Source organism: Mya arenaria, chromosome 5, assembly GCF_026914265.1.
Source record: "Mya arenaria isolate MELC-2E11 chromosome 5, ASM2691426v1".
Taxonomy (NCBI): Eukaryota; Metazoa; Mollusca; class Bivalvia; order Myida; family Myidae; genus Mya; species Mya arenaria.
In genome coordinates, this window is record NC_069126.1 from 45,492,419 (window position 1) to 45,507,442 (window position 15,024).

General features: G+C 34.1%; 1 protein-coding gene across 1 annotated transcript; it reads left to right on the plus strand.

Annotated features, from left to right (window-relative positions):
• Positions 1-305: 305 nt before the first annotated feature.
• On the plus strand, positions 306-6,480 carry LOC128234007 (hepatic leukemia factor-like). Its single transcript, XM_052947937.1, has 4 exons — positions 306-405; positions 1,713-1,964; positions 2,352-2,555; positions 6,167-6,480. Exons 1-4 carry the CDS (start codon positions 306-308, stop codon positions 6,478-6,480), a joined length of 870 nt encoding a protein of 289 aa, XP_052803897.1.
• Positions 6,481-15,024: the final 8,544 nt, after the last annotated feature.

Genomic DNA, 15,024 nt, shown 5'->3' on the forward strand with positions numbered 1-15,024 from the left:
TGGTATGTAGGGAAGGATTTTGATAAAGCGCTTTTTTAAAACACACCAAACAGCTTGTTACACAATTAACACACTAAACGTAAGATTAAAATTGAACTTCTATAGATAAAATCGAGAAAATTAAGTCATGCGCTGATAAAGAATTGTGGTAAGCGTTATTATCGAACATGCGCTCCCTATTCTTGACGTGGGATTGACCTATTGCGCATTCAGTACACAGGTTGTGTCAATTGGCCAAAATGACGTAATGGCTATCTCTCTAATCTGCGTGTAATATGACTTCTTGTTGAGGATTTTGCTTAAAAATGAGTGATGGAACTTTTTGTGACTTCCCTGGCCAAATGGACAATGCCTTGGCGCAGCAGATTCAGGGATTTAGCGCCCGTGGGATGTCCGAGAACTTAGGTAAATATTGTGTTTATCCGCGTATTCCCTCTAACCTCTGCCCTCCGACTGTTAGCTTTTCGATCGTAAAAGTTCATATGTTATATAATGATTTGTAATAACCCTCGTTTACTGAACATGTCGAATTCGTAGAGCACGATGTTCGAAGTAATTTTACCTAAATGATAAATAATAATTCAGAAGAGTAACAATATAATCAAGCGACAAATGATTGGAAAAGAGGCCAGGTTTCAGTTGTTGGTGGCCATTTTGGATGGTCAGAGCAAGTTGACCCTTATCGTGACCCAGATCGTCATGTATATCTCTCGCTAGACTGGTTTTATCAGTGATCACGTGGGCGTTGCGATTTTTGCTAGTTTTTCCTGATTTTCTCCGTACTTATAAAATGAATTAATATGAAACCTTCAAGATATTTTATTTATGACTCCTTTGTTAAATAACATTAAAATATATACTCTTGATCGACGTTTAATTGAATTAAACGCGAGTTAAGGTGATGGAAATTGTACTCTGCTGAGTAGTTCCGTTATCTAAAATTTATCATCTATAAAATCCTGTACATTTATCACTAGTCGTTTGGATGCTCCTCATCATTCAGTCAATGTTTATCATCATCATCATCAGCAGCAGCAGCAAATGGCAACCCCCATCTAAAACTGCCTTGCTCAATTCCTAGTGAATAATGTTATGTTTCAAATCAAAACATTTTAAATATCAAGTGATAAAAATGTTATATTCAGTAAAGTAAAATAATTCCTATTGAATTTATTCTTCTGTTATCAACATGTCGTATATGATGACTGATTTTGGTTGAACATTTTTTTATTATCAATTTAGAAATTTGTTGATTATCCAACTTTAAAGAAGCACTAATGTTTAGAACTGTTTTGCATTGGTTTCATTATTCTAAGTTGCTATTGTAAGCATCGGCCATAGCTTACAAAAAGGCCATATGAACTGATCAAGCTAGGTATTACTTTTCACATTGATATTACTTTTCACATTGATATTCATTTTCACATTGATATTACTTTTCACATTGATATTACTTTTCACATTGATATTCATTTTCATATTGATATTGCTTTTCACATTGATATTGGCATAGGTGGAGCAACTCGCAATATTAAATTTTAGTACTTGGTGAGTGATTCCCCTTGTTCAACATTAAATAACAGACAACCCTGGGCATCTAATGTTATCTCTTGTGTTCTTCATTTCATCTTCACTCGTAAATTCAATCCTTGTTTTAGTATTGTACACATATTGTCAGAAATCATTTCAATTTACTCATGAATTTGTTACAGGAGATGGCCTCACCGGCAGCAGTAAGGCACTGGCAGGGTTTTACATGGAGCAGTTCGCGCAGGGCATGCCATCCTCCATCATGGAGAGCCTCGCGCAGTCCGGGCTGGCGATGAGCAGCATGGCGGGCAGTCACACCAGCCAGGAGATGCTTATCGCTAATATGATGTCCCAGGCAGCAGCAGCAGGATCGTACGAGAATGCGATGAATTTCGCGTTAAAATCAGAGAAGGGACTCCCTCCTACCCCTCCAGGTAGAAACACTGGTAAACCTAATATGTAGGTTCTTGTTTGTGGTGTCTTACTTCTTGTTTGGCTGAAATGGTTTTTAGTCATTTGCCATTACAAACATTGAATAGTTATTGAGATAGATAATAATAACATTGAATGATAGTGCGCTTTATATTTAGTTATTTTTATTAGAATACTTCGAACATTGATGATATGCTCTGATAGGTTGGCGTTAGAGCTTAAAATGTAATATGTTATACATGTACAGTGTCCTGCCCTTGGTGTCATCTTCAAACTGAAAAGGCAGCATTATTCCACCCAGAAATATTTTAGCGTGTATTTATCATCTCTTATGATTGATGTTATTACATCTGAAACACGCAAAAGATGCCTTTATTTCCATCACACAGGCAGTCCTGATGAACCCAAATCTGTCCATAATACTCAACACCAAAGTTACCATAGCAACATGCATCCTGCTTCCATGGTCGCCATGCAGTCATCTTTCAATCCTAACCTCCTTCCAAAGCCGTTGCCAATGCGGAGATTGTCGGACAAGAGACTGAGTCACCACAGAGACGCACAACCACAGCTGCCTCATGAATCCCAGATAGGTATGATATATTGCAAATAGATTGCCTTTTGATGCTTGTTCTTAAATTTTGCCATCACAAATGTGTTTCTGAAATTACATTCAGTTCACAAACAGTTTAGTATGTTGTTTTTGAAAAACAACATCTAACTGTTATTTTATATCCATTTTAGGCTTATGATAAACAGAAAAATTGATTGTTTCAGTGAAAGATACACTATATTTCACCTAGTGAATACCAATGTAAAATTTTCACTTGTTACGTTACGCCACTCATGAAATATAGCTTCTGTTGCTCAGTCTGTGAAATATATTACACTGGAACAAACACTCATCCCCTATTACTTTGGTTTATATGGTTCCAAATAAGATATACAGAAGGGTGTCAAATTTTAGGTTGACACTAGAAGTTTTCAGACGTTTTCCTGAAATCAGGTCATTGAATGTTTTATAGATTTATACCTTGTGTGATTTATGAAGGAAAGAAGTCCATTAATTGTCATAGCATTTGTTTCGCTGGCCTCGTCAGCACTGTTGAGCAGCATTTAATTCTTTGAATGCAGCAGGGTGCTACCAAAAAAGGACAGGTTGCAGCACTCTCCCATAACCCTCTAGCTAAAACCTTACTGATATTGACTTAAAAGAATAGATGAGCATTGGTATTCACTATATTGTGCTCTTGTTCTGTCTAATATTTGAATTTATAGACAGTTTTAAGTAAATCTGGAGATCTTCATTGCCTTTAAAATAGTAGAATTAAGTAGAATATATGCCCCCTCTATCATCATGTGTTTGTTGTTGTCTTTTTTAAGATAAGAAAATATTCATTCAAACTAAATTAGATTGTTAGCGTCTAGTTGAGTTATTACATGACTTATTATATGAGTTCAACATTGTTGTAATTCAAATATCTTACAGTAGAAAGCACCAAAGCTCTTTTATCCCTTAATTATTGATGTAATTTATAATAATTTTTATCCATAAACTATAGAGACAAAATAATGCTTTAAGTAAAACGCAATAATCTGATTTCATATTTAAGTAAATCCCAGTTTATCTAGACTATCTTGTGTATTACATTATGGTCATTGGAGGGCTAGCCATTGGTGGAATGATTACTTATGATGTAATGTTACACGGTCTTGTAATATTGCATAATATTACTCTTCAATGTTTAATACACATTCAATTATGGATGTCTAGATCTCACCTTTAGGATGTTACATAACGTTGGTCAATATCACTGAAGACTTGTACTGTGCTATGGCCATTTACTTTCAAACTAAAGTTAGATGGTTGCTTAATATATTTTGAGCTGTTTAAGACTTGAGTGGCATTTTAAAATTGCCATTTGTGTTTTGTGTTTGGAACATGTGGATAAACTTGTAAAAATAAAAATAAAGCTATTACAGATATTTACAAAAACAATTGTTACTGGTAATATTTGGGAGGAAGAAAACAAAGTGAACCTTTAATTGTTTTAAAAATAATTAATGAAAAAATATTTATTTTGTTACATAATTTTTTTGTCATGAATTGAATACATGTGTAATGTGAACACTTGGAGTAAAATAGTCAACAATTGAACGAAAAATAATAAAAATTTGTGTGTTAAGACAAAATTGAAAAGGAAAGGTCTTTCTTACAATGGGGGATATGATGGAGAGGTTCCTGGAGTCAACTAGGGCTTACTTTCCAGCAAATAATGGGCTGACTGTTGGCTCAGAATTTGCAGGGATGGGCGGATTTGGAAATGGATTTGGGAGCGCTTCTTCAGGATTTTCTTCTAATCCATTTACAATGGCACCCATGTGGGGTAATCCTATACCTATTTGTTCTCAAATATACATCTCTTAATCAGGTTACAACAAGTGTACAGCAACTTTAATGAGATTATAATTTAATGTTAAATAAAGAATTCTTTTAGTGTTTAACATTGTTATTTTTGTTATTTTCCATGAATTTTTGATTATCTATATTGAGCATTGAAAAAAAAATGATAAGAAAAAATACTTCATTTTACTCTCAAAATAATTATAATAAAAAACATTAATACAACACACTTGTCGGTAAGGAACACTGCTCCTATGGACTTGTGCCTGTGTGTAATAATTATACAATGAAAACTATGTTTCAGGAGTCGAAAATTCAATGGTATATCCTGTTAAGAGGAACAATTCAACGGCAAATATGACTCTGAGTGAACTTAAGAGACAAATATAATATATAAAGACCACATACACAAACACAAACCCCACAGACACACCACACAGGCATCAACATAGCTTTACTGATATATGATAAGTCATGAAGGTGTCGCCAAATAAGGAAATAAGATGACTGTATGTACATTATTATGAAACAGGGAAAAGAAAAATATATGGGAACATAGTAATAATTAAGCAGTGATGTATTAAAGGGATCTAGCTGATAATTTAGTCATTCCAAGTGAAAGTTTTGAATGCCATATTCAAGAATAGTGTAGACACTGAACTAATTAACCTTAATTTGTTGTTATTTATGCCAAATTATGGGGAAAATGTAAAAATATAGGACTTTCCCTCTTTCTCTCTCTCTTGCAACTAAATAAAACTAAATAAATAGATTAAAATGAAGATGAAATTTAAGAGTATACCATCATTTCACAATTTATCTTCAGTATTTTATTTACATCTTAATTGAAGATAAGCATATTGGGGTGCCATTTAGAACAAAAATGATATGTTTGCTTAAAAAGAGATTTGGTAGTTAAGGATCTCTTAATAGTATTTGATTTTTTCATGAATCGTAAGTGGACCTTAGTTTGTGCAGCAGTGTCTATATTTGCAGAAGGTGACATAATTGTGTCTGACAGCCATTGTTACCTACAATGCCTTCACATTGGTAGAGCCAGTCACAATGATGTAATGCCATATTGTTGACCAGTGTAACATTGATTACCTAGGAGCTCTTAGAAAAACATATAACCATATGTTAGTATTGAACAAATAACACAGGTAATGCAGTGGCAGAGGTTAGGAAGTGCAAAACTAATAAAAATATTGGCACAAGGTTTGTATTTCCTGCCTTGACCACTCATAGCATGAATCATGGTTGTTATTCATGGTTGTTATTTTAAACAGAATATTTGAAGTATTTCTCATTAGAGTTTGAGACAAAAATTGATGTCATTTATATCCTTAAGGTTGATTCTAACTTGAGATAAAAAGAAGATTTTTTTAACCCAATAATTTAATACATAACATTAATGTATTTTTTATTGCTTTTTCTAATTTAAAATTATTCAGGACACCCAATTTATGAAAAGCCTTTAAATTGTGAAAACCAACATTTTTCCTTTTTAATAGTTTTACGGAAATCTTAAGATATTCTTCTGACTGTAAAAGCATTCAAATTGCAGGTACCATATAAATCAGGATTAATCCTAAAATTGGAAATGAGACAGAGTGTTTAATTTCAGACTTATAAATAGAGCGGTTTTAGCCTCTTTTTCCTACATTTTGTCTAAATCACTCATATTCAAGCTTTTTTTTAAGGATATAGCTGTTCTATTTTCATCTGAGAAATTACATATTTAAGCGAAAAAATAATAAAAAGAAACAAAATAAGATAATTTTTTATTTTCAATTCCAGAAGGTGCAAACAACCAAACCCTTGCTCGTGCCCTTGCATCTGTCTCGCAGACCCAGAAGCGGCCTCGCAGTGAGAAGAAACCTATTCCAGAAGACCTCAAAGATGACAAGTATTTCGAGCGACGGAAGAGAAACAACAATGCTGCTAAAAAGTCGCGGGATTCCCGCAAGGCAAGGGAAGATGAAATCGCAATAAGAGCAAGTTTTCTTGAGAAGGAAAATGCCATTTTACGAGCTCAGGTTGGGACATTACGCGAAGAAGCCAACTCCTTGCGGCAGCTTTTGTTACAGAAACGCGCAGCAGTGAGACATTGATACACATGGCAATGACTTTGGATTTATATTCAATGACTTATGACAGACTCATTGTTGCCTTTGTTTTGTTGATAGATAACTTCTTGTTGTTGTGCATTCAGCTCTTTTAATAATGGTTCTAAAACCACGCAGGCTTTCTGCAGTGATATTGTTTTACTGATATTATTTGTTGATTTTGTGCTATCATATTACATGATGTTTTTATGTTATATTTTTCCTTTTTGTTTTAACCCCAAAGACGTTTTAAACCTCTCTCAAGTTTTTCTCAGGGATACTTGTAAAGGCTTCTTATTTTTCAAGTTTTAGGGGATGAGTTTGTGTACAGAATTATGCAGACATTTTAAATATATCTATTCAGTCTTGATATGTTTATTTTGATAAGTTTCAAAATGGGTATGAAAACGTGTTCAATGATATTTGTTGAGGTGTGGTAGCTTGTTTCAGGTTGATAGAATTGACTTATACTATACTATAGTACATCTCAAGACTCCTGTATATTTAAATATATACTTATATTCCTCAAATAGTCTGATATAAATGAGATAGTATTACATTAGAATCATGTACAATTTGATCTATAGTGCTGAATTAACTTGAAAATTATGTCCAGTTTCAAAAACTATGTTTTTAGAATACAAGTTCTGAAACTTAATGGTAGATAAAGTATTTCCCAGAGTAGGACAAGTACAAGTAAAATAGATTGACATAAACTGTGCAATATGTTTGGATGAAACTGAAAATGTAGCTCAATGCCAGATTCTAAATCAGTTTGTATGAGAATGTAGCCCAATGCCAGGCTAGATCAGTTTGTACGAGAATGTAACTCAATGCCAGGCTAGATCAGTTTGTACGAGAATGTAACTCAATGCCAGGCTAGATCAGTTTGTATGAGAACGTAGCTCAATGCCAGATTCTAGATCAGTTTGTACAAAGCTCCATTTTATCTATACAATTCACCGGTGCAGTTTTGCCAGTATCAGATCATAGAAATAAATGTTGAGCTCAGGATAGACTAGAGTAATTCAATTTAAAAAATTTAAATGAAATAACCGCCTGTTTATTTACATTTTGTTAATGCATAGAATTATTAACACACCACAAATATATGGGAAACAATATGCACTAGCATAACATGAAAACCAAAGACTGTAAAAACCAGTGAACATTTTACTGATCTCAAAGTCAACCATCATGACTCATAGCTGTAATTTGTATTGTGTGTATTTCAATATGTACTAAATGTAATTCAATTTGATCATAAAATCATCACTGTCACAACAGAATATTTTCCTACAGTAAAAATTCATTAAACTTGCCATTACAAATTTCATTATTTTCACATTAAATTGTATACCAATCATTTTTGAATATGCAACATGGTGACAAACTCGCAAGTTTTTTAAACCCCTAACTGAATGAAAATCTTATTGAAATAATGAAGGAATAACGATTTTATATAAAAATGAGCAAAACATCATGGTTTTGAATGTTTTCATTAAGTGTTTTTTTATGGAGTTGCAGTTTTCTGTAAATACATGTATTAAGGTTTACATTTTTATGCATTCAAAATGAACTTGTACGAATGTTGTCTGGTGAATTTCAATTATAGTTCCATGTACCGGTTATGCATACAGGGTTATAGTTCAACCAAGAATTCTAGGAGCAGTTTTCTCCCTTGAAGAGGTTTTCAACTAATGTACTGCACTATTGAGCACATCTCTCCTAGGGACAATTCTGTTCCCAGAATTCTTGATGAACCTGCCCCCTTGTTCAAGGCAGCAAATACACAGTGCCTCACTCACTCAAAATTGTACTCAGGTCTAGTGGAGAAAAACAACAGTTATGTGTTATTAGCTTTATTTGAAACTGCTGTTATTGATATTTTTCACTTTTTATGCTCAATGAAATTGTTATCATGTCCATGCATGAGTTTAACTGTCATTTTCTACAAAACCATTATCACATGATTATAAAATGAACTGGTTTTCGCAAGTATTATGCATTCGTTACTTATCATAATATTACTGCATGTTTTCATGTTGAACACTGCTGCCTTATTAAATTAAAACCAATATAAATCATGCTCGCTTACCGGTAATTCTGTGGACAATCATTATTTAACTCATGTTGTTCTTTTGCTCTTAAATTGCATTTTTTTTCAAACCACCAATGAAATGCTATTGCCTTTTGCATGTGCTCAATGTTTGTAATCAGGGATTTGTTTCGAATTTGAATTTTGGTCTGATAATTTGTTGTGGATTTAATTGATTCACTCGATTGTGTTCTATTGTATAATACAAATGTAGATGTTTTGAATGTATCATTCGCATTCATTAGTTCATACTGTTGTGTTTTTTCAAACCAAAACCAAAAATTACAAATGATATATGGAAATTTCCAAGCAATAAACCATTCATGGACTTCTAAAAGGTTCACAATTAGACAATAACAGATTAAATACCTTTCATTTAATTTCTTAAACAATTGCACTATTCTATTTAAAGTTACATATGCAATTATATATGTTATTTAGCTATTGATCAGTAAGAAATTCAATTAACAAGATATTGTTGTAAAAAAGATGGGAAAGGATAACTACAATCGAACAATGAAAAATATGTTAGTAATATACAATGGCATTAATATACAATGGAATTACCATTAAGGAAAAAAACGTTTTTTTGTGTTTTTACAAGCTATAATTTGGTTAATTAAGTTGACCATTTTATATTTACATTGTCAATGAATTGACCGATATTAGTGCCGCAGTATTATTTAAACCTTTTTTTTTAAATTATGTGTGACGGGTATCATTGTTATAAATGATTGGTGTGATTTTATTGATTAAGTATATGGTATACATGTTTCCAATTATCTGTTATAATTGTTTGAATATACTGTCTGAAATCCTGACGTGTGTGATAGTTGTGTGTGCTTTTCCCATATCGGCATAATGTGTAATCATCATCATCATCATAGGAATATAATGGTTCTTATAACTCCGGGCCCATGTGTACAATCAGTCCCAAGTCTGACTTAACTAAGACTCAGAAAAGCCAATTCTTAAATAGTTGAATTAAAATCATTAAAATAGCATTCCTTTTTTGTAAATAATTGTTAAATACTTGAAATATATGCAAACAAAATATAGACAAAATGTTATAATGGATTCATGATTTGCAGTTTGGACGTTCGATTCTGAAGTAAATTGAGATTGTTGGGAAACATGGGCTCTGGATTTCATCTCTTTACACAAAAGTATTGTTTGCCTCTTTTAAATGTATTTAATGGTGTTGGTGAAATCATAACAATTATAAAAAAAGAACATGACATTTCAAGAAGAGATAGAAATTTCAATTAGAGATAGAATTAGTTGGTTGTCTTAATTATTCAAACTAATAAGCTTAATTTAAGATGCAGCAATATTTTATTGAATAGTTCAATTTTTCTGCATGTTTTAAAGCATTACTTATTTTGCTTCATCTTCCAATAAGTCATTGAAAAACGTGTAGATTAACATATCTCTATCTTTTTTATACGAGAAAAGTAACTTGCTTAAAAAATAAGAGTTGATTAGAGCCAGTCAAATTAAATTTCTTCCGGTTTTACTGAGCTTGCCTCATGAAATAAACTGACATCATAGATGATTTTATACATACATAGTAATCAGAAACCATATTGTTAAATCTGTTTGTTTATTGCCAGTAAGTCATTTAGTCACTATTAGTCGCTCTGTTAGCAGTTTATTATGTGAAAGTACTCATTTTTGTTTCCATAGAGATCACGTGCATGTGCCAGTATTTTCATTTGACCGGTGAGTGAAAAGTAAATTTCAAGATTTTTTTTAAGTCATGTTTTTTGTTAAACTTGTGTGACTTCGGCAGGGAAAATGTTGAACTAGTTTATTTCTGTAGTTATTACATAGTATAGTACCTCATTGATATAGAATGTGACAATCAATGAAAATATTATTGTTTTATTGTTTTAGAAAACCACCTTTACATGTACATTGTAACATTTTGAGTTAATGATTGTAAGTGAGAAATATATTTTATTCTTCATATTTACTATTACAGTCATTTTCGGTTTTCGGTGAAAGTAGTTCATGTTAAGAAAAACCAAACAACTTAAAGTAACGGCACTGTTCTTGAAAATAGTTCTAGTTTTTGGTGTTTTGTGCAAGTTAATGTATGTAGATAACCAAAACAATTTGATATTACAGTGTACATGTCTTCAATTCAGGTCATTTTCAAACAACCATAATCAATGAAATAAAGCCTTGAAATGATTTGTACTAATATTCCATTGCAATAAATACCGTAACTATGTCATTTTAAGTCTTATTTGCTATACCCTATAAACAAACCCCTAATGGCCCTATATTGTGAAAATAGTCATATCTTGTGATCTCACCCATGGACGTATTGAATTATATATCTTCGTGGTATCGCGTGATCAGAATTGGTCATATACCATTGATCCTATTTTGAAACCACCCTTGGTCATATATTGAGACTATCCTTGGTCCTATTTTGAGACTAACATTGGTCCTATTTTGAGACCACCCTTGTTCATATATTGATACTACCCAAAGTCATATATTGATACCACCCTTGGTCATACATTGAGACCACCATTGGTCCTATTTTGAGACCACCCTTGTTCATATATTGATACTACCCAAAGTCATATATTGATACCACCCTTGGTCATACATTGAGACCACAATTGGTCCTATTTTGAGACCACCCTTGGTCATATATTGATACCACCCTAAGTCATATATTGATACCACCCTTGGTCATACATTGAGACTATCCTTGGTCCTATTTTGAGACCACCATTGGCCCTATTTTGAGACCACCATTTGTCTTATTTTGAGACCATCCTTGGTCATATATTTATACCACCCTTGGTCATATATTAGGACCATCCTTGGTCCTATTTTGAGACTACCCTAGTCCTATTTTGAGACCACCATTTGTCCTATTTTGAGACCACCCTTGGTCATATATTGATACCACCCTTGGTCATATATTGAGACCATCCTTGGTCCTATTATGAGACTACCTTGGTCTTATTTTGAAAACACCATTGGTCCTATTTTGAGACCACCTTTGGTCCTGTTTCGGATCACCACTGGTCATATTTTGAGACCATCTTAGTCCTATTTTGAGACTTCCTTGGTCCTATTTTGAGACTACCTTGGTCCTATTATGAAACCACCCTTTGTCTTATTTTGGGACCACCATTGGTCCTATTTTGAGACTACCTTGTTCCTATTTTGAGACCACCATTGGTCCTATTTTGAGACTACCTTGTTCCTATTTTGGGATCACCATTGGTCCTATTTTGAGACTACCTTGTTCCTATTTTGAGACCACCATTGGTCCTATTTTGAGACTACCTTGTTCCTATTTTGAGACCAACCTTGTTCCTGTTTTAGGATTACCATTGGTCCTATTTTGAGACTACCTTGTTCCTATTTTGAGACCACCTTTGGTTCTATTTTGAAACCACCCTTGGTCATATTTTGGGATTACCATTGGTCCTATTTTGAGACTACCTTGTTCCTATTTAAGACCACCATTGGTCCTATTTTGAGACCACCCTTGGTCCTATTTTGGGATTACCATTGGTCCTATTTTGAGACCACCCATGGTCCTATTTTGATCCACCTTTGGTCCTGTTTTGAAACCATCCTTGGTCCTATTTTGGGATTACCATTGGTTCTATTTTGAGACCACCCTTAGTCATATATTGATACCACCCTTGGTCATATATTGAGACAATCCTTAGTCCTATTTTGAGACTACCTTGGTCCTATTTTGAGACTACCATTGGTCCTGTTTTGAGACTACCCTTGGTCCTATTTTGAGACTACCTTTGTCCTATTTTGAGACCGCCCTTGGTCCTATTTAGAGACCACCCTTGGTGTCCTATATTGAGACCACCTTTGGTCCTATTTTGAGACTACCTTGGTCCTATTTTGAGACCGCCCTTGGTCCTATTTAGAGACCACCCTTGGTGTCCTATTTAGAGACCACCCTAGGTCCTATTTTGAAACCACCCTTGGTCATAGATTGAGATCATCCTTGGTCCTATTTTGAGACTACCTTGGTCCTATTTTGTGACCATCCTTGTTTCTATTTTGAGACTACCTAGGTCCTATTTTGAGACCAGCCTTGGTTTTATTTTGAGACCATCCTTAGTCTTATATTGAGACCACGCTTGGTCCTATTTTGAGACTACCTTCATCCTATTTTGAGACCACCATTTGGTCCTATTTTGAGACTACCTTGGTCCTATTTTGAGACCACCCTTGGTCCTTTCAGAAACGACCCTTTGTCCTATTTTGAGACTACCTTGGTCCTACTTTGAGACTACCTTCATCCTATTTTGAGACCACCATTTGGTCCTATTTTGAGACTACCTTGGTCCTATTTTGAGACCACCCTTGGTCCTTTCAGAAACGACCCTTTGTCCTATTTTGAGACTACCTTGGTCCTATTCAGAGACCACCCTTGGTCCTATTTTGAGACCACCCTTGGGCCTGTTTCGGATTACCATTGGTCCTATTTTTGAGACCACCCTTGGTCCTGTTTCGGATTACCATTGGTCCCATTTTGAGACTACCTTGGTCCTATTTTGAGATCACTTTTGGTCCTCGTTTTTTGTGAGCACTCTAGATCGTTATTCGTATTATTCGTTCCCCATTGGTCCTATTCTGTGATCACCCTTGGTGTTTTAATTTGATCAGCTTTGGTAATAGTTTGTGATCACCATTGGTCTTATTTAGTGATCACTCTTGGATAGTTAATGTGATCATTCTTGATCATATCATGTGGCTAGAATCGATCGCATTTAGTAATCAGCATTGGTCGTATTATGTGGTAACTCTTGATCACATTATCTGCCCTTCATTATTCGTATTAAGTGATCAATCTTGTACATATGTGATCACTAGTGGTCGCATTTTTATGCCCATACATATTAAATCCGCACCGATTGTCCGTCCAGTTTTCCGTGCCTGGGCTGTAACTTTTGTCATGCAGTAAATATTAATTACTAAGCACATGTTTTCAGTTCATGAAAATGACGTCACATGCAAGACCGACGTCCCTACCTCAAAGTGTAATATTCCTGGAATCGTGAAGTCCGGAGCCCGCAAAATAAACATTTCTGTTTTAGTGACATATATAAAGTATTTGACAGAGTTCCGCTGTTTTCTTGTTACTTATTTAGGATGTTTTATGTATTTAATATTAAAGTCATGGTTTTAGTATAGGACTGATACGAAAGAATTTGTATTCTTAATTAAATACTTAATTGACGTATTCTTAACACGGGACGCAGAATACCATATTCGGGTTCGAGCTTCGCTCTCACCCAAAATGGTTTCCTTTGCCATCCCATCCCATATCGGGTCACCTACTAACCCCGCAACTTATAATACAGTAATATTACATTGGTAATATTTTGTTATCACTCTAAGTCATATTTTATGATCGTGCTTGGTTGTTTTGCGTAATAACAATTGATCTTACATGTATGTGCTCGCTTTTGGTCAGCCTTTGTGATCACTATTTGTCAAATTATGTGATCACTCTTGGTCATATTGTCCCCACACTTGGTTTTATTCTGTATTCGCCCCTAGTCGTTTAATATGACCACCATTGATTGCATCGTGTATAAACTCTGGTCGTTCATATGTGATCAACATTGGTAATATTATCTGACCACCAATGGTCATCTAACGTGATCACTCTAGGTCGTATTTTGTGATAAGCCTAGGCAATATGATGTGACATTCATTTACGTTATTTTCTTGAAAGTCTACTGGAAAACATTCCTTAGATAGTAAATGAAAATGTTTATCGTTCATAACCGTGTTGGAGAGTGTTTGCTATGATTTCGTCTATCCGTGAACACGTATAGGCGTGCTTAACCGTGCTATTGCTAAGGCGGTGATACTTTTCAGCGTTATTCTCGTACACGCAGGTTAGTTATCCTTGACGAATGGTACGAAAACACCATCTTCATGACTAAACAAATACATAAGCCCTGAAACACTTGTTTGTAATTTCACACGCAGTTAGTATTACGTATGTCTTACAGCAAAAACGTTTTTACTAGTCCTGAATTGAGTCGTAATTACAATCTATGCTTCATACATGAACTGTATACATTTCAATATCGCCCAATGCAGAAGGCATTTTACAAACCAAGATACATACTATGCAGTCTTGGTTTAGGGAATATCCCTTTAGTACATGCGTGGATGAAGATGTTGACTGGCAACCTGGTTGTGGCTTCCTTTCTTGACATATGAAAAGCATTTGATTTAATCATTAATCAAATTATTTTGCAAAGACTGAATTTATATCATATTGAGGACATCATGTTCCTTGTATCGTACAGGGCCAGTATTTATAAAACATCTTAAGTAAAATCCTAACTTCAGTAAGTTTCTTAGGTTAAGTTTCTCACTATATGATGTAATTACTTCTTATTAACTGATATACTTTATTTTCATTGAATTCA